Genomic DNA, 20,852 nt, shown 5'->3' with positions numbered 1-20,852 from the left:
TCTCCGTCTGTCTCTTTCTCTCCATCTGTCTGTCTCTCTCTCTCTCCATCTGTCTGTCTGTCCGTCTGTCTCTCTCGCGCTGTCTGTCTCTCTCTTCGTCTGTCTCTCTCCGTCCGTTTGTCTCTCTCTCTTTCCGTCTGTCTGTCTGTCTCTCTCTCTCTGTCTCTTTCTCTCCCTCTCCGTCTGTCTCTTTCTCTCCATCTGTCTGTCTCTCTCTCTCAATTCAATTCAATTTCAATTCAATTCAAGGGGCTTTATTGGCATGGGAAACATGTGTTAACATTGCCAAAGCAAGTGAGGTAGATATTATACAAAAGTGAAATAAACAATACAAATTAACAGTAAACATTACACATACAGAAGTTTCAAAACAATAAAGACATTACAAATGTTATATTATATATACACAGTGTTGTAACAATGTACAAATGGTTAAAGCACACAAGTTAAAATAAATAAGCATAAATATGGGTTGTATTTACAATGGTGTTTGTTCTTCACTGGTTGCCCTTTTCTTGTGGCAACAGGTCACAAATCTTGCTGCTGTGATGGCACACTGTGGAATTTCTCCGAGTAGATATGGGAGTTTATCAAAATTGGATTTGTTTTCAAATTCTTTGTGGATCTGTGTAATCTGAGGGAAATATGTCTCTCTAATATGGTCATACATTGGGCAGGAGGTTAGGAAGTGCAGCTCAGTTTCCACCTCATTTTGTGGGCAGTGTGCACATAGCCTGTCTTCTCTTGAGAGCCATGTCTGCCTACGGCGGCCTTTCTCAATAGCAAGGCTATGCTCACTGAGTCTGTACATAGTCAAAGCTTTCCTTAAGTTTGGGTCAGTCACAGTGGTCAGGTATTCTGCCACTGTGTACTCTCTGTTTAGGGCCAAATAGCATTCTAGTTTGCTCTGTTTTTTTGTTAATTCTTTCCAATGTGTCAAGTAATTATCTTTTTGTTTTCTCATGATTTGGTTGGGTCTAATTGTGCTGTTGTCCTGGGGCTCTGTGGGGTGTGTTTGTGTTTGTGAACAGAGCCCTAGGACCAGCTTGCTTAGGGGACTCTTCTCCAGGTTCATCTCTCTGTAGGTGATGGCTTTGTTATGGAAGGTTTGGGAATCGCTTCCTTTTAGGTGTTTGTAGAATTTAACGGCTCTTTTCTGGATTTTGATAATTAGTGGGTATAGGCCTAATTCTGCTCTGCATGCATTATTTGGTGTTCTACGTTGTACACGGAGGATATTTTTGCAGAATTCTGCATGCAGAGTCTCAATTTGGTGTTTGTCCCATTTTGTGAAATCTTGGTTGGTGAGCGGACCCCAGACCTCACAACCATAAAGGGCAATGGGCTCTATGACTGATTCAAGTATTTTTAGCCAGATCCTAATTGGTATGTTGAAATTTATGTTCCTTTTGATGGCATAGAAGGCCCTTCTTGCCTTGTCTCTCAGATCGTTCACAGCTTTGTGGAAGTTACCTGTGGTGCTGATGTTTAGGCCGAGGTATGTATAGTTTTTTGTGTGCTCTAGGGCAACGGTGTCTAGATGGAATTTGTGGTCCTGGTGACTGGACCTTTTTTGGAACACCATTATTTTGGTCTTACTGAGATTTACTGTCAGGGCCCAGGTCTGACAGAATCTGTGCAGAAGATCTAGGTGCTGCTGTAGGCCCTCCTTGGTTGGTGACAGAAGCACCAGATCATCAGCAAACAGTAGACATTTGACTTCGGATTCTAGTAGGGTGAGACCGGGTGCTGCAGACTGTTCTAGTGCCCGCGCCAATTCGTTGATATATATGTTGAAGAGGGTGGGGCTTAAGCTGCATCCCTGTCTCACCCCACGACCCTGTGTGAAGAAATGTGTGTGTTTTTTGCCAATTTTAACCGCACACTTGTTGTTTGTGTACATGGATTTTATAATGTCGTATGTTTTACCCCCAACACCACTTTCCATCAATTTGTATAGCAGACCCTCATGCCAAATTGAGTCGAAGGCTTTTTTGAAATCAACAAAGCATGAGAAGACTTTGCCTTTGTTTTGGTTTGTTTGGTTGTCAATTAGGGTGTGTAGGGTGAATACATGGTCTGTTGTACGGTAATTTGGTAAAAAGCCAATTTGACATTTGCTCAGTACATTGTTTTCATTGAGGAAATGTACGAGTCTGCTGTTAATGATAATGCAGAGGATTTTCCCAAGGTTACTGTTGACGCATATTCCACGGTAGTTATTGGGGTCAAATTTGTCTCCACTTTTGTGGATTGGGGTGATCAGTCCTTGGTTCCAAATATTGGGGAAGATGCCAGAGCTAAGGACGATGTTAAAGAGTTTTAGTATAGCCAATTGGAATTTGTTGTCTGTATATTTGATCATTTCATTAAGGATACCATCAACACCACAGGCCTTTTTTTTTTTTCTCTCTCCATCTGTCTGTCTGTCTCTCTCTCGCTGTCTGTCTCTCTCTTCGTCTGTCTCTCTCTGTCCGTCTGTCTGTCTCTCTCTCCGTCTGTCTGTCTCTCTCTCCGTCTGTCTGTCTCTCTCTCTCCGTCTGTCTGTCTCTCTCTCTCCGTCTGTCTGTCTCTCTCTCTCCGTCTGTCTGTCTGTCTGTCTCCATCTGTCTGTCTGTCTGTCTGTCTGTCTCTCTCTCTCTCTCTCTCTGTCTGTCTGTCTGTCTGTCTGTCTGTCTGTCTGTCTGTCTGTCTGTCTGTCTGTCTGTCTGTCTGTCTGTCTGTCTGTCTGTCTGTCTGTCTGTCTGTCTGTCTGTCTGTCTGTCTGTCTGTCTGTCTGTCTGTCTGTCTGTCTGTCTGTCTGTCTGTCTCTCTCTCTCTGTCTGTCTGTCTGTCTGTCTCTCCGTCTGTCTGTCTCTCAGCGTTTCAATGGGGTGTTTGTCCCATTTGATGAAATCTTGTTTTGCAAGATTTTGTTTGTCTCTCTCCTTCTCTGTCTCTCTCCGTCTGTATGTCTCTCTCCGTCTGTATGTCTCTCTCCGTCTGTATGTCTCCGTCCGTCTGTCTGTCTCCGTCCGTATGTCTCCGTCCGTCTGTCTCCGTCCGTCTGTCTCCGTCCGTCTGTCTCCGTCCGTCTGTCTCCGTCCGTCTGTCTCCGTCCGTCTGTCTCCGTCCGTATGTCTCCGTCCGTATGTCTCCGTCCGTATGTCTCCGTCCGTATGTCTCCGTCCGTATGTCTCCGTCCGTATGTCTCCGTCCGTATGTCTCCGTCCGTATGTCTCCGTCCGTATGTCTCCGTCCGTATGTCTCCGTCCGTATGTCTCCGTCTGTATGTCTCCGTCTGTATGTCTCTCTCTCTAGCATATGTTTAGCTGATTGTCTTCAATACCATGAACTGCTCTTCCTGGCGTTAATGCCTCTTCCGTGTTGCTAATTTATTCCCAGCCAGTCACCCAAGCTGTGGGGTCTCTCCGTTAGTGTGACGGGCTCGAAGAGGACGTGTAGCCCACTGAATGGCAGTCTGGGCGCCATTCATCTCTCTAAGGAGGAGAAGGTAGGCTGTCTGGATGAGTGTGAAGCTGATGATATTAGGCTGGGATTTAACTGAACCACAGGGGTGACTGCCAACCCAGAACAACGCTCCTCACAACGCCATACTGGCACAGACTGCCAAGTACACAAATAGATACACAGATTAACTAGCAGAATCAGATGCAAAAAAAATAAAACATTTTATTGGTCACATACACATATTTAGCAGATGTTATTGCGGGTGTAACTCACACACACTCACTCACTCCTATTCTGTAATCCCCAAACCCAGAGGTCCTTCTACTTAGGGTACAGTGTATGTGAATGTAGGGGTTTGTCTGGTGATAAGCAGATTTATCCAAGCATTACTATTGATTTATTATCTAATTACACAGCCATCGTAATGGAGGCACTTTGGAGTAAATTCGATAGTTGCAGAGATAAGGTTTGGGCAAAATGAGCTTTTCATGGCTGTAGTGTAATTGTAATTACTTGATAGGTTTTCTCTAAGAGGGAGTAAAAAAAGAAGGAACGTAGTGACAAGGGAACCATATAAACAGACTGATATGAATGGAGAGAGTTACCATAGCAAATCCAACATCAGCCTTCTTCAGGGCGGGGCCATCGTTAGTTCCGTCGCCTGTCACAGCCACCACCTGTCGTGTCTCGAGGACGGTGCTGTCCATGATACCTGAGGGAGAGAAACAATACCACACCCCTCAGATCTCAACACACAGGACAGCAGTATAAATATTCACTGAGACAGACACCCATGGAATCGAATTCTTTGGGAGGAACATAACTAACAAATGCTGTCCCCCAATATTTCCAAAAGGCCTTTTTCCCATTTAATTCGCTTTTTCAGTGACAGAACTTCAGTGTTTCTTTCGATTAGTCTTCTAGTCAAGTGTCCATATTCATGACCCACACCTACATTATGCTTTCCCTGGCCCATCCTTCTCTCTCTCCACCAACTGAGATGAAACTGGCTAGTCTTTGAAGATAACTCGGTTGGGCTGAGGGGGGTGGCAGTGCTACAGACCCCTGGGTCCAATGTGTGTGTGTGTCGATCACACAAGAAAGAGATGACACATTTCTTGAAGGAAAAGGGAGGGAAAACAAGAAAAGGAGAGATATGTGACAGCTTTAACCCACCTTTGACCAGAGTGTGTTTGTCAGTGGGAGAGGAACGAGCCAGCACACGCAGCTTGGGCCACACCTTATCCAGACGCTCTTGCTCCACCTAGAGCACAGGAGTACACAGTGTCAGCATCTCTACTACTATATAATTTACGTCCCCATGCCGGTCTCACCTCTATTATATCAAAATAAAAGTCCTGTGGTGTGTCTCACCTCTCCCTGGTCATTACGGATCAGCTGGTTGAACTCTTTGCCCTCCAGACACAGGAAGTCCTCGCCCGGCAACAGGATGCCACACTTGGTTGCTATGGCACGGGCGGTGTTGATGTTGTCCCCGGTAACCATGCGCACGGTGATGCCAGCCTTCTGGCACTTGAGGATAGCATCAGGTACCTTTAGGGGAGGGAGGAGAGAGTCATGACTAAGTTCACTACAAGGACATTGGTCATCTAGTATTGTGGCGTTATATGTCCACTTAAACATTTAAAATACATTTTTTGGTATAGTACCAGTGCTGATCTCAGACCAGTCTGTGTAAGGTATGTGTGTATCTGAGTGTATTCTGTATGTATATTCCCCTCCACACGTTCCCTACTCCATTTTGTACCACCGTTGATCTCAGTAACAGTGTCGCAGGTTATTTTAGTCTCCCTCTCAGCACGACAGTGTGAATCCCTGACAGCTTCTGCTCATTCTAGCGTGACCTCTCAACCCTCTGTGCGTGTGAGTCTCTTTCTCTGTGTGTCTGAGTGAAGTCTTGTGTAATTAGCCACCCTCAGCTATGTGATGAGTTACTCCTCATTAGACCAATCAGATCACTTATTTATAGATCATTAGAAACCCCCCACAGACGTCTGCCTATCACACCGCTGAGCCCCCAAGCCCTTCCCCCACCCCGTCTGCCCTCACACAAACCACTAAACGTGTAGTTACACTGTCTACACAACCCTCCCCCCACCCCCCACAATAACACAGAATCCTAAGGAAATAAATAACCCACTATGGTGGAATGCTCCCACACTAGCACTGGCAGACCAGACCACCTAATGTAAACATCCACTCACAGACCTACGATCGATAACTCTTCAATGTTCCCCTGTAGTTTGAACCATGATAACATCTCTGATGCTTTGCATTTTCCCTCAGTAATGCATTTGAATAATAAAATGACGCAGGTGTTCTTTCCCCATCTATCATGGTAATGAAGGGTGCCTCATCTCCATAATTAATGGATGATATTAGTGAATATTCTACATACCAGAAGCTCATTTCAGAGAAGCTGCTGTCACGTAAATATCAGCACTAAAGTGCACAGCCATTATAAATATCCTAGCATGGCTGCTACAGTACAGCACCTTTCCGCTAGCAGCTAGCCGCCCTTCCCTTCCAACCCTATTGGGAACTGGTAGAGTGTCTGTCACCCGCTGGCTACAAAGCTATTTCCATCCACTATGTTATCTGCTGCTGCTTGACATTCAAAACTCTAATGACTATCAGTGAGTCATGTGAAAGACACAGCAAGTGGCGGTCGGGCGGATCAAGAAACTAGCTAATATGTTACAGCCAAGCTCCTTAAAATGGCTGTATCAGCAGGATTCATAATGCTGTTTTCACCAGAGCTCAGTAGGTTCAGCACACTGTCCGCCATATTGGCACCAAAAGCTTGTTGATATTACATTTACATTGTAATTCGCAGGTTCACGGGCTCTGGCTGGGGCTATAGAGAAGACTCTTTAAGAGACAAGAGGGCCATTTCAGTTCTCTAGGGGAGTGAGGAGGGTTGAACATGAGCGTTCATCTCACTCAATTGGCTACACTTACATGTGATGTGTGTGTGTGTGTGTGTGTGTGTGTGTGTGTGTGTGTGTGTGTGTGTGAGTGTGAGTGAGTGAGTGTGTGTGTGAGAGTGTGAGAGAGTGTGAGAGAGTGTGAGAGAGTGTGAGAGAGAGACTGTTCATGTGTCTGTGTGTGCAGATGAGCTTTTCCATCAAACACCAGCTCTCTAATATAGATACTGGCTGCCTGCAGTTATCGTAGCATAGCAGAACGTAGATCACTGCACCACTGGCCTTATGACACTGATTTTAACTATTTATTATGATAGATTGTTGATATCAGTGTCATATGCACCCAGTCTCTTATTTAAGCAATAAGGCCAGAGAAGGTATGGTATATGGCCAATATACAACGGCTAAGGGCTGTTCTTATGCAAAACGCAACGCGGAGTGCCTGGACACAGCCCTTAGGTGCCGTATTGCTATTATAAACTGGTTACCAATGTAATTAGAGCTGTAAAAATAAATGTTTTGCCATACATATGGTATATGGTCTGATATACCATGACTGTCAGCCAATCAGTATTCAGGTCTCAAACCACCCAGTTTATAATATAAGATATACCTCGTCTATAGTTCTTGGTCCTCATGCACTTATAAGTGGCTCTCAAATTGTTCCTCTCATTGACTTCTGCAGTCAATATGATATCATATGACTGGAGCCAGCAGGTTCCTGAGCTAATTCAATATATTTAATGGGGATCAGATGTTTGAGTCACACTGCAGCAAAACAGTTCATTATTTCATGGAAAATTGAACAGATCAACAAAATCCTTCAGCAGTGGTTTGGAGAAATCTTATTCTGACAAACAACAGTCCATTAAGACCTCTAGTATATTGGGCTTCATTATCTATACCTCTGATACTGTGGTCAACCTCCAAACAACATACTACACAGCTAATCTAAGCAGTCATATCCAACATCAGCTCTGAAGATATCAACTCCCCCCCCAAAAAATATATATACAGTATCAGTCAAATGTTTGGACACACCTACTCATTCAAGGGTTTTTCTTTATTTTTACTAATTTCTACATTGCAGAATAATAATGAAGACATCAATACTATGAAATAACATAAAGTGTTAAACAAATTCAAATATATTTTACATTTGAGATTCTTCAAAGTAGCCATCCTTTGCCTCAATGACAACTTTGCACACGCTTGGCATTCTCTCAACCAGCTTCATGAGGCAGTCACCTGGAATGCATTTCAATTAATAGGTGTGCCTTGTTCAAAGTTAATTTGTGGAACTCTTTCCTTCTTAATGCGTTTGAGCCAATCAGCTGTGTTGTGACAAGGTAGGGGTGGTATACAGAAGATAGCCATATTTGGTGAAAGACCAGGTCCATATTATGGCAAGAACAGCTCAAATAAGCAAAGAGAAATGACAGTCCATCATCACTAAGACATGAAGGTCAGTCAATTTGGAAAATGTAAAGTTAAAAGTTTTTTCAAGTGCAGTCGCAAAAACAATCAAGCGCTATGATGAAACTGGCTCTCATGAGGACCGCCTGTCACGATCGTCGTAATGTAGAAGAGAGGAGGACCAAGGCGCAGCGTGAAGTGAATATATTCTTCTATTTATTAAAGAAGAAACGAAGAACACTTGACAAACTTACAAAACAACAAACGAACGGGACGCTATATATAAACAGTGCAGACACAAGCAACTAACATATAGACAATAACCCACAACCCACAATACAAAACAGGCTACCTAAATATGGTTCCCAATCAGAGACAACGCAAAACACCTGTCTCTGATTGAGAACCATATCAGGCCAAACACATAGAAATAGACAAACCAGACATACAACATAGAATGCCCACTCAGATCACACCCTGACCAAACAAAACATAAAACATACAAAGCAAACTATGGTCAGGGCGTGACACCGCCACAGGAAAGGAAGACCCAGAGTTACATTTGCTGCGGAGGATAACTTCATTAGAGCTACCAGCCTCAGAAATTGCAGCCCAAATAAATGCTTCACAGAGTTCAAGTAACGGACAGATCTCAACATTAACTTTTCAGAGGAGACTATGTGAATCAGGCCTTCATGGTCAAATTTCTGCCAAGAAACCACTACTAAAGGACACCAATAAGAAGCTTGGGACAAGAAACACGAGCAATGGACAGTCCAAATTTTAGATTTTTGGATCCAACCGCCGTGTCTTTGTGAGACGCAGAGTAGGTGAACGGATGATCTCCGCATGTGTAGTTCCCACCGTGAAGCATGGAAGTGGTGTGATGGTGTGGGGGCGCTTTGCTGGTGACACTGTCTGTGATTTATTTATGAATTCAAGGCACACTTAACCAGAATGGCTACCACAGCATTCTGCAGCAATACGCCATCCCATCAGGATTGCGCTTAGTGGGACTATCATTTGTTTTTCAACTGGGCAATGACCCAACACACCTCCAGGATGTTTAAGGGCTATTTGACCAAGAAGGAGAGTGATGGCGTGCTGCATCAGATGACCTGGCCTCCACAATCACCCGACCTCAACCCAATTGAGATGGTTTGGGATGAGTTGGACTGCAGAGTGAAGTAAAAGCAGCCAACAAGTGCTCAGCATATGTGGGAACTCCTTCTAGACTGTTGGAAAAGCAATCCTCATGCTGGTTGAGAGAATGCCAAGAGTGTGCAAAGCTGTCATCAAGGCAAAGGGTAGCTACTTTGAAGAATCTCAAATACAAAATATATTTTTATTTGTTTAACACTTATTTGGTTAATACATGATTCCATATGTGTTATTTCATAGGTTTTATGTCTTCACTATTATTCTACAATGTGGAAAATATAAAAAATAAAGAAAAACCCTTGAATGAGTGTCAAAACTTTTGACTAGTACTGTATATTTATGCACTTTCTGATCAGTTAGAGGGTGTTCACCAGAGCTTGTTTTGTTCAGGCAGAATGCATCTGTCCATGTCTCACCTCAGGTCTGACGGGGTCCTCAATGCCGACCACACAGATGCAGGTGAGCTCGTTGAGGATATCGGCCTCGTTGTCCCAGTTTGGTTCTCCTGCCTCGGCAGGGAAGTCCCTGTAGGCCACACAGATGGTCCTTAGACCGTCACAGGCCATGGGCTCAATCACCACCTTCACCATCTCATCACGGTCCTTAGGCTTGAAGATACGTGGCTCCCCGTTCGTGTCCAGGATACGGGAACATCTAGAGGGCGAGGAGGGAAGGAGGAGGAGGGGGTAGGAGGGGAGGGGGGGGGGGAAATAGAAAGATGGACTTGATCATCCTCCCCCTCCTATCTTGGTGTATCCATTCATCAACGAAAGATATGACCAATCCCTTCCTCCCCCCCTCTCCCTCCCGTCTGTACTTGCGTAGGACGATCTCAGAGGCTCCCTTGCTGTACATGCGAAAGCCGCTACCGTCTGTGTTCTTCAGCACCGTGCTCATGCTCTTACGGGATGAGTTGAAGGTGTACACCTGGAAACACACCTCTCAGTTAGTTATAACGCCTATATTATCACAATATGCTATATTACTATAGTACACTAGTTTGTGTATAAGTTAGCTTTCTGTAGGAATAACGGGCAGTAGGTTATTTGTAAATTTAGTCTTGGAGCCACACAGAACACACATTTATAAAAGTTAAATAAGTTACAGATTGCACATTTAACTTCATTGATACATTTTGAAGCAGCTACACACCTTGTACAGCTTCTCCTCAGGAATCTCGTCCCTGATTGGCTGGTAGTCCCTCTTCAGTTCCAGTACGAAGCCCAATAGGGAGCATTCTGTCTTGTTGCCAACGTGGCGGGGCAGACCTCCCTCCTTCTCTGGAGACTGGAGAAACAAACAAAACATTACACACACCCTACCTACTGTATGCTACAAACATGTATATTTCATGAAGAAGACATAGTAAAAGGAACATTGAGATATGCATCCTACAGAGTGTAAAAGCAACCATGAAGATATGCACTAGAGAAGAAGACTATGCATTTGTAAGGATGTGCACACACTGCGTACATATGACATGAAGCTCCACATGTCGAGGCGCTATGGTCCAAGGAATGAACGAAGATGAGTGAGGGATTCTCCTAAGGGCTATTTAAAGCCTGTATCTTCAGTCTTATGTGATTATCTGGTGGTATTGATGGGCTGATGAATGAATGGATAGAAAGCAGTATCATGTTTCTGGAATGATATTATGGACCATCTTTACTAAAGACTGGGACGATATTAGCGTGTGCTTCAAGTGCCTCACTTAAGGATTTGTGTGTGTGGGTGTGTTTGGGTGTGCGTGTGTGAGAGTGAGCGGTGAAGGTTTATTGTGCATGCTCATTCAATTTCTGCATTTGAGGATGGGTGTGTAAGTGTACATTGTGTGTGTATGTGTGTATGTGTGTGTGTGTGTGTGTGTGTCTGTGTGTGCGTGCATCTCTCTCTCTCTCTCACCAGGATCTTAGTAGTATAGGCTGAGTTGATGGCGATGCTGTTGACCAGGACTTCCAGTGTGGATGGTTTGATGACGTCGGGTTCCGGTACTTTCTTGTAGTGTGTGTCTCCCAAGTAGGCCTGCACCACGGTCATACGGTTCATTGTGAGGGTGCCTGTCTTGTCGGAGCAGATGGTCGTAGCGTTCCCCATTGTCTCACACGCATCCAGGTGACGCACCAGGTTATTGTCTTTCATCATTTTCTACACAGGGACAAGACAGACATTAGAGGTCAGTGCTGTGTGTGTGTGACCTGACAGAGTAAGTCTGGGAGATGGTGGCAGCTAGCGACAGCCCCTCTGGCACTGCCACTACCAGCACCGTGTGCGTGTTGGTTTGTGTGTACCTTGACAGAGTAGGCCAGAGAGATGGTGACGGCTAGAGGCAGCCCCTCAGGCACAGCCACCACCAGCACAGTGACTCCGATGATGAAGAACTTGACAAAGTACTGGATGTAGATGGGGGTACACTCCTTCAGCCATGGGCGACCCTGCACCCCGAACGTGTCAATCACGAAGTACAGAATGAGAATGATCACCGTCACTGCTGACATGATCAGACCTGGGCAAAAGAAACAAAGTATACTGTTTCTATCTGGCGGTCAAATCCAGGAGCAGGCATGTACAGATGTAGGACCTTAATTTGATCACCCTGTTGCAGGAGGACATTTTAAACTTGTATTGTATTTCAGGTTTAAAAAGGCTTCCAAAGTTTGGAATTTCCACTGAAATGTCATACTTGATCGGACCTTACGAAAAATGTATTAACCCCGACAAAAATGTCTATTGGTTATAATCCACATAATAATTCACATTTCCTGTTGCTGCAGGATTATTTTTCTGCTGTAGCAAAATGGCTCAAATTACGATTTTACATCTGTATGTACACCTGTGTGTACGTGTGTCAGGGTCCTAATGTTTTTAAGACCTTCTCTATTCTTACCTGCCTTCCCGATCTGCAATGTCTATGTGTGTGTGCCTGTGAAGGGATGTGTGCACGTGCATCTCTGCCTCTGACCTCACCTGCCTTCCCGATTAGCACAGCCAGTTTGGTGAGTTTGCCCTGCAGCACAGACTTCTCCTTCTTGGTGATCTGAACCCTCTTCACCTGTTTGACCTCCACCTCCGGCTCCTTCTCCTCGGACTCAACCTCACTCTTCAGGGGCTGGATCTCCAGGGCAATGCCGTCCTGGGTCTTAGCTATGGGACAGGGTAGATGGATGAGGAAATAGGTAGGGTAGAGGGAGGTGGTGGTGGGAAGAGGGCGGTGGGGGTGGAGAAGGGCAATTAGTGGTGGTGAAAAAGTTTGGGGAGGGTAAAGAGGGTAGTGATAGGAGGTTGGAGATGGTTGTTGGGGAGAGGAGCAGGAACAGACATTCCAAAAAGGAGGAGGCAGGAGGAAGGGAGATCGAGGGGTTGTGGTTCAGTTCCGGTTGGAAGAGAGACAGAAACACGGTCACCAGACCACCAGACTCAGGTCCTGAGCAGTGATCCACTAAACCATGTGGATCATTTAATCTCTTAAACCAGAACAGATCCCTTGTGATCAACACTGATGTTATTATTTGTTGTTAGCGGTCAGTTTGATGGAGAGTTCAGCAAATGCGATTTATTCTTCATTAAAGTAAAATAAGTACTCAATAATTAACTGATTGTTTAAATACTCTAATGCATAAATGAAATATTACGAAAGCAGGGAAGTGTTGGAAAGAGTAAACACACAGCACAGAATTCATCAGGAAATGCTTGAGATAAAAGTAAGGATTTAACAATAGAAAATTGATTTGTAGCAGCAATTTAACGCTATACAACTTCTCCCAGATGGTGCATTTCCATACAGGATTTACCCCAGTGTTTCACTCAAAACGCTCAAATGTTTCTGTTCCCATCTATGTGGGCCGGAACCCGTGTCTCACTGGGCCATGGCTCTGGCGGACTTGCTTTCACCTGGGGCCAAAGCCAGGCCCCTGGTACTTTTCAGCCTGCATTTACATAACAATGGCTAACGGTGAACACCTTTTCGCATAGCAACTGTCTTGATGATGCAGAGGTTGTTGATTCTGCTCTCCCCAAGTCTTTAGTGTGACTCTCCTGATGGAAACACAATTACACTAGAGTTGACATTAACATAAAACACTGCCGACACACTGGTGTGGGGGGAAGTCTCCATGGAAATGCGCCAAGAAGAGTCTATGGAGATGGTTTTTGGTTTTACATCATACATATAACAGAGAATATTTTCAGAACATCGAAGTACAGGTTGTAAATTCTACAATGGTTCCTTTGCGAGGGATTGTCAACTGAACGTATTTCATCTCTGCTACAGAGCTCAGTCATGTTTTACAAACGCAAATAAGATATTTGCATTTCACCACTTCAATATCTTATATTCACTCTGTTTGTTCTCTAGCTCTGTCTCTTTTCCAGTAGAAATAGTCCACAATATCTAAGGGCGAGTATAAAAAAGGTGGTAAAATAAAAGATCAGTATTCTATGGTAATCAGTGTCATATGCATTGCTATGGATTCTATTTGTGGCCCATGCAAACTCAACACCAGTGAATTTAAAGTACATTCACAATCTAGTTGGATCATTTTGTACCCATGTCATTTTTGCTGTAACGTTTTTTGCTCACACTCCTAAAATGTCTGTACTTGAAGTCCCTTGTATTGAGCATAGTGACTCTGCCACCCCTGAGAATAGGCCACCAGTCAGGGGATACCGAGTCAGTCCTAACATAAAACCCATTAGATCAGACCCATCAGACTGAACACAGCCACACACTGACTGGACTGGCAGACTGACGCACGGACGGACGGACGGACTGACTCACTGACGGATGCACAGCACTTACAGACGCAGCACGGACCACGACGAGGGGTGGGGGGGGGGGGTGTTGCGAGTGTGTTACCCCTCAAAAAAACTAAAAGAAACTGACAAACTGAAAAAAAGAGAACAAAAAACAAAGCAGAGAGATACAACCACTACAAAAATAAAATGAGGTAGAAGACGAGGCTGTACATCTCCAGAAGTAGTTTTTTTTGCGAAAGAGACAGAAAAATAAATAGAGAGGTAGAGTCAAACAGTGATCGCGAGAAGAGAGTACGAGACAGCATGAGGTCCTGAGCAACATCCTGGAAAGAGGCAACAGTGAGAGAAAAGAAACAGAACAGACAACAATCCACAGCCCATTGATCATTTCAGGGTGCAACTCCCACAATGAGCCACTTCCCAGAGTTTGTACAGTCTCCCTAACCCCTTGACCCTCGTTCTGAAGTTAGCGTTAGATAGATAGAATCATTTAGATTATAATTCTATATAGAATGTCTATTATAATTCTGTTTAGATCCCTTCTTTTTTAAACTAAGCCCAAAAACTATTACCAAATTCCCAGATACTGAAACATGATATCAGGGGTCCTACCACTCCTATTCCATTTACTCTCAGGAGCCACAGATTACTTGGCATGCATAAAGCTACCACATTGGATAAACTACTCATCGGTATGTGGACATTTTCAGAATATATATTTCATGTTGTGAATGCAGGTTGGGTCGACCTGTCCCTATTAATTTAATGTTGTCCTACTCTAGCATTAGCTACCGCTCCATGCTGGAGAGGAGAGAAGCTGTTTACTAGTGAAAGGCCAAGGGCGAGGGGAAGGAGAGAGGAGAGGGCAGGAGGGCTGGGGAGGGTCTGTGAGCAGCAGATGCTCAGGCCCTGGGAGGCTGAGTGAGGGGGGGAGACAGCTTGGATGAGTTCTGGATGACACGTCACATGGAGGGTGGAGCGGGCCAGGCAAGCTGTAGGAGCTACAACACCCCGGGTGTCTATCTAAACATAGCATGTGAGGGTGAAACTTCCTATTTGGGGTTAGTAGAACTAACCCTTTTGCAGCTCTGTGATTGAGGTAAAGCTAACCCCATTTAGCCCTAGAAGGGATACAAATCTACTGGAGTTGTTGTGTTATTATTTTAACCCCATATAGCTCTGACGGATATACGTGCAGTAGTCTACAACAGAAGGATAAAGAAGGATACTCCTGGGAAGCTCTGTGATTGATAAAGGTTGACTACAGTTGTGTTATACTAACCCCTCATAGCTCTGAAGGATATAGTCTACAACAGTAGTGCTGAATGCTAACCCTAGGTAGCCTTGAGATGGATATCGGTCTACAATAGTGGCATTGACGGCTAACCCCACTTCTCTCTCTGGGGACCAGTGGCAGGTGAGAGTTGCATCCTTTCACAGGTAAAGCGAGGCGAGAAGAACCTCCCCTTTTCAGAAGGTGGAGGGAAGCGAGAGCATGAGAGAGAGAGAGGGAGAGAAAAGAGAGTGCATAAGACTGACACGAAACTCCCAGACTGCTGCTGAATGGAAGGGGAGAGGGAGGGATGGAGGGGTTACCTTTGTTGCGATTTTCGGGGGGTCCTTGTTTTTTACCTGTTCAGACAGAGAGAGAGAGTGCGGAATGCTGATAACATGGCTTAAAGGAAATTAAAAAAATCATAAAACCAAAACGAACAGAAGATCAAAACAATATAAATTCAAGTGTGTGTTGGGGGCTGGAACGGGCCGTCAGAGGAGAGAGACCACTAGTTGGTTTAAGGCTGTAGAGTAAAGTAGAGCATCCATCCACAGACAGCAGGTTCTGTTACTGGTGACACTGGGCTATTGTCTGTTTCAATCAATACATGTGTAACTAACGGAAATACGTTTTATAAGAACACACACACACACACACACACACACACCTCCCATCCACTCACTCATGGCCCTGTCTTGACATTTGGGGGGGGGGTTTATGTGGAGATGAGGTGTGTGTGAGCAGCAGTTGTCAGCTGAGCAGCAGCAAGCCCTGAAGCCTGAGTCGGCCACTTTTTCCCCTCTCCTCTGCTCTCTGAGTCACTGTATCAATATGTGTGTTTGTGGCAGAGAGGTGTGTGTGTAAGTGTTTGACAGTCTTCTGTGTGTGTGTGAAGGGAAAGTGTGTTTGCATGAGTGAGCATATAGAAGGTGAGTGTATGTCTGAGTCTGTGTGTGAAGGTGAAGGGGAGGTGTGGGACTGTGTGTGTGCTTCTAAGTATGTCTGCCTTCTTCCTCCATCCTCACTGTATACACCTGTCTCAGAGGAAGACAGACAGTTCAGCACACAGTGTGCATGCCTGTGCTGCAGCCAGTGTGTGCATGTGCAACTAACTAGCCATTACTTGCTCTGATCTACTCTAATAAACCCATAACATTAAGGTCAGTTTCATGAACATTTGAAATCACAGCCTAATTTTGTGATGACTAAAGATGCCAATTGGAATGTGTCATTGTCTTGCAGCTCCCTCCTCTGAGCTGGCACATTCAGCCCCTTTAGAATGAATGCCTGAAAAACAGAAGTCTTAGCAAAAAAACTCTTACCAAACAGAAAAGAAAACCCAACTAAGTGTTAGTATGGAACACAAGCTCATTAGAGACCATGTAGATATATGTAGATTAATTACTGTCCGTTTTCCTGACAGTGGGTCTGTGGTACGGGCATAGAATGACCACCCAATCATCCATGAACAGAACAGAACCACTCCGGGGAAGGAGTGGTCTAGAAAGGGCCTCGGTTTGGATGTGAAAACTAACACCAGGGATTAGATAAATAAGGATAGGACAGCGATGTCAATGAAACTGAATGGAACCTCTGGCCTCCATGGTACAGTGTTTATCATGGCTGTCCCATCTTTCTTTACATCGTTCTAGAGTTCAACAGACTGGAGTAACTCATTCTTCTACTAGAATCTTACCTCAGGGAGCCAGCAAACAGAGCGCTCACGTAGAAAGACAAGGATAGCTCGGTAAATAGAAACACACACACAGGAGACAGATTGGGGAAAAAGCCAGTCACTGACTCTCTGTGAACTGTTACCATGGCGATGTGCATTTGTCGTCGTTCCCCCCCGTCTCTTACCTTTCTTGATCTTCTTTTCCACGTCGCCGTCTCCCGCCCCCAGCAGAGTGAAGATGATTCCAGTCTGGGAGTTGAGACCCACTGCAGACACCACCATTCTACCTGATCCCTCCATCACATGGGTGCCTGGAGGAGGAAGGGGGAGAAAGAGAGAGGAGAAGAAGAGAGTTGGGAAGGAGAGAGAGATAAGATAAATTAGATACTAGAACATTAACAGAAAGGTCATAACTGTGCTATATGTATGAATAACTGTACTGTATGTATGAATAACTGTACTGTATGCTATTCCATTGTGTCCTCAATTTTCAGTCTACATACTGTATCACACAACATATGTTTTAATTTAAAACAATAGAGGTCCTGACTGGGAAATTGAATGTCTGATAATAGTGATATTATGAATAGGCGCTCTCACCGGACAGCAGCATGGGGTCTTTCTCGAGGGACTTCCTGACTTGGTCTGATTCACCAGTCAGAGAGCTTTCGTCAATCTTCAGGTCGTTGCCCTGGATCAGGATACCATCAGCTGGCAGCAGATCACCTAGGAAACAATTACACAGTTATATGACTGTGATATACAATGTCTCACTGTATTCCGTACCTTTGTATATTTGGTCAATGTGTTACCTCATCATATTGGTTCATTGTATCCAGACCTGGGTTCAAATATTATTTAGGGTATTTCAAATACTTAAAAAATCATTTGGAAGTAAGTATTTTTATATTTTTTATTTCAAAACAAGTAATTGAATATTGAAATGTATTTGGAAATACACTTGTAAAGTATTGGCATGTATTTGAAAAATACTAAAATACACAGTGTGTATACAAATAGTTTAATACTCCCATGCATTTGAACCAGGTCTGTTTGGTATTTTAGATAATGCAGGCCTATTTGGAACTAAGTATTTGAAAATACTTTCAAATAGTAGACTATTTATAGTAATTTATTTGAAAATACTTTCAAATACTTCAAATAGAAGTAGTTGATTACGGCCACGTTATTTGAAAATACTCAAATAGACAGAAAATAAGTATTTAAATAACAAATACACATGTATTTGAACCAAGGTCTGACTGTATCCTGTCAGGGGAATGCCACAGCATGTTTCATTCAAGCATGTTTCATCTCTTATTTTATCTGAACCATGTCTTACCGTATTTGATCTGGGCGATGTCTCCTGTCACTAGTTCGGACACAGGGATCTGGATGACCTGGCCTTTGCGGATGACGGTGAACTTCTGCTCCTGTTCGATGCGGCTCTGCAGCCCGCGGAACTGCTTCTCCTTGCTCCAGTCGTTAAACGCCGTCACCAAGACAACGATGGCAACAGAGAACAAGATGGCGGCGCCCTCGATCCAGCCCGCCTGTGCCTCGCCCTCATCCTCCACTCCAGATGCTGTCTCACCACACACTGGGGGAGGCAGAACACAGGACCACAACATGATCAGGTCAAGACCAGGTCAGTGATATAAGATCACAACACGACCAGGTCAGTGGAACAGGAAATGGAAAACATTTGCAAACCCTCAATTCTCCCTTCATGCCCCAGTCCCCTTCACCACCCCTCCCACCTGTTCTAACTGCCCCGGGTTAGGGTGTACTACTCACGTTCGCTATCTCCCCCGGGAGGGTGGTAGAAGGACAGGCCCAGCGAGATGACGGCAGCAATCTCCAGGATGATTAGAGTAACATCCTGTAGAGCTTCCCACACCAGCGCCAGGAAAGACTTAGGCTTTTTAGGAGGGATGAAGTTCTTCCCAAACGCTGTGTGGCGCTTCTCCAGATCCACTGGGTTACCAGACAGACCTAAGAGAGAGGAGGAGGAGAATAAGAGATTGAACAGACAGGTAATAGAGTAAACAGTTATCACAGAAATGCATACAACAAGATCAAACAATAGATGATGTTGAATATATACATTCATCTTGACACAAGGTCACTTTAGAGGTAAGAAAAATGCATGACAAACTATCAGGATTAGAAATGTTTAGGAGATTCTATAGGTTGCTGTATTTGCCTTGGTCCAAAGGTCTAAACTGACTCTAAAATGCTGCCATACCAAATAGAAACAAGTAGAGGCGGCTGTTCAAACACACCCATCCACAACCCATGTCAGCCTCCCACTGTGGACACAATCTGCCAGGCAACTACTGCCAAAGGCTTTGACATTCAGTTGGATGAAATACACAAACCGGTCCGAAAAACATGTTATCCCTTGTGTATTTTTCTACAATCAAACCTTTAGATCAACTGGTATTTCCCTATTAAGATAAAAATGTGTTTCATAGATTCCGAGTAATATATCATCACCTCATCGAAATCTTAATTGTTGCAAATAAATCTAGAAAACCGCAGAAAATATAAAGAGGTCAGTCAATGAGAAGCCATGAGGTGTTTGAAAGGATCACAAGGCTGTTGAACTTATTGGAAGTGTTCCAAATGTAATGTCTAACTACTGCCCTCCCTCCCCCACAGCCTATCCACACTGACTCTATGCCTATCCACAGGTCTCTACCCACTCAGACGCACACACCTTCACTGTCACTCTTACTCACATACACGCATTCATATAAACCCTCACTCACACACTCATCACTGACGCAACACACTTACACCCATACATACACACACCCTCACCAACGCTGCTGCTAAAATAATTTTGGATTTTATTTATTAATACCACTACACTGATGTTCATTGATTACCATAAGTATCTAATGTATATATGTATCTACTGGTCACTATAACTTCTGTTTACATGTATTAACATTCAAAACTGTAACATCTCATGCTTCACGGAGTCGTGGCTGAACGACGACAATATCAACATACAGCTGGCTGGTTATACGCTCTACCGGCAGGATAGAACAGCGGCGTCTGGTAAGACAAGGGGCGGCGGACTATGTATTTTTGTCAATAACAGCTGGTGCACAATATCTAAGGAAGTCTAGAGGTTTTGCTCGCCTGAGGTAGGCTGTTCGTCGTAGCCAAAAGATGTTCATGTCATTAAATCAACTGCATTACAGTTAACTACTGACTGGAAAATAAAGGGGACGAACTGAAAGCACGTATATCCTACCAACGGGACATTAAAAACTGTAATATCTTATGTTTCACCGAGTCGTGGCTGAACTATGACATTAATAACATACAGCTGGCGGGTTATACACTCCATCGGCAGGATAGAACAGCAGCCTCTAGAAAGACACGGGGTGGGGGCCTATGTATATTTGTAAACAACAGCTGGTGCACGATATCTAAGGAAGTCTAGAGGTTTTGCTCGCCTGAGGTAGAGTATCTCATGATAAGCTGTAGACCACACTACCTACCGAGAAAGTTTTCATCTGTATTCTTCGTAACCACACTCAATGAGCTGTATACCGCCATAAGAAACAGGAAAACGCTCATCCAGAGGCAGCGCTCCTAGTGGCCGGGACTTTAATGCAGGGAAACGTAAATCAGTTTTACCAAATTTCAATCAGCATGTTAAATGTGCAACCAGAGGAAAAAGAACTCTGGACCACCTACACAGAAATGCATACAAAGATCACCCTCGCCCTCCATTCGGCAAATCTGACCATAATTCTATCCTCCTGATTCCTTCTTACAAGCAAAAATTAAAGCAGGAAGCACCAGTGACTAGATCAATAAAAAAGTGGTCAGATGAAGCAGATGCTAAGCTACAGGACTGTTTTGCTAACACAGACTGGAATATGTTCCAGGATTCCTCCGATGGCATTGAGGAGTACACATCAATGACGTCGTCTCCACAGCGACCGCTCGCACATACCCCAACCAGAAGCCATGGATTACAGGCAGCGACCGCACTGAGCTAAAGGCTTGAGCTGCCGCTTTCAAGGATTGGGACTCTAACACAGAAGCTTATAAGAAATCCCGCTACGCCCTCTGACGAACCATCAAACAGGCAAAGTGTCAATTCAGGACTAACGTGAAATCGTACTACACAGGCTCTGATGCTTGTCGG

General features: G+C 44.3%; 1 protein-coding gene across 5 annotated transcripts in view; it reads right to left on the bottom strand.

Annotated features, from left to right (window-relative positions):
- LOC139536070 (plasma membrane calcium-transporting ATPase 1-like) overlaps positions 1-20,852 on the bottom strand; it is a 158,551-nt gene that overhangs the window by 52,487 nt on the left and 85,212 nt on the right. For 3 of the 5 annotated variants that reach the window (XM_071336203.1, XM_071336200.1, XM_071336199.1), the window contains exons 3-16: positions 18,476-18,673; positions 18,021-18,278; positions 17,279-17,404; positions 16,864-16,989; positions 15,324-15,359; positions 11,940-12,116; positions 11,264-11,478; positions 10,878-11,120; positions 10,128-10,262; positions 9,793-9,902; positions 9,392-9,629; positions 4,825-5,004; positions 4,627-4,714; positions 4,056-4,162 (exon numbers count right to left, since the gene is read on the bottom strand). In XM_071336203.1, the coding sequence (XP_071192304.1) occupies positions 4,056-4,162; positions 4,627-4,714; positions 4,825-5,004; positions 9,392-9,629; positions 9,793-9,902; positions 10,128-10,262; positions 10,878-11,120; positions 11,264-11,478; positions 11,940-12,116; positions 15,324-15,359; positions 16,864-16,989; positions 17,279-17,404; positions 18,021-18,278; positions 18,476-18,673 (2,237 nt within the window). The remainder of the gene's footprint in view (positions 1-4,055; positions 4,163-4,626; positions 4,715-4,824; positions 5,005-9,391; positions 9,630-9,792; positions 9,903-10,127; positions 10,263-10,877; positions 11,121-11,263; positions 11,479-11,939; positions 12,117-15,323; positions 15,360-16,863; positions 16,990-17,278; positions 17,405-18,020; positions 18,279-18,475; positions 18,674-20,852) is intronic. The other 2 variants (XM_071336202.1, XM_071336201.1) reach the window with 1 other exon arrangement.

The sequence above is a fragment of the Salvelinus alpinus genome, chromosome 12 (genome assembly GCF_045679555.1).
Source record: "Salvelinus alpinus chromosome 12, SLU_Salpinus.1, whole genome shotgun sequence".
Lineage (NCBI taxonomy): Eukaryota > Metazoa > Chordata > Actinopteri > Salmoniformes > Salmonidae > Salvelinus > Salvelinus alpinus.
Note: the sequence above shows the minus strand (reverse complement) of the source record. Positions and strands in the feature narration are given on the sequence as shown.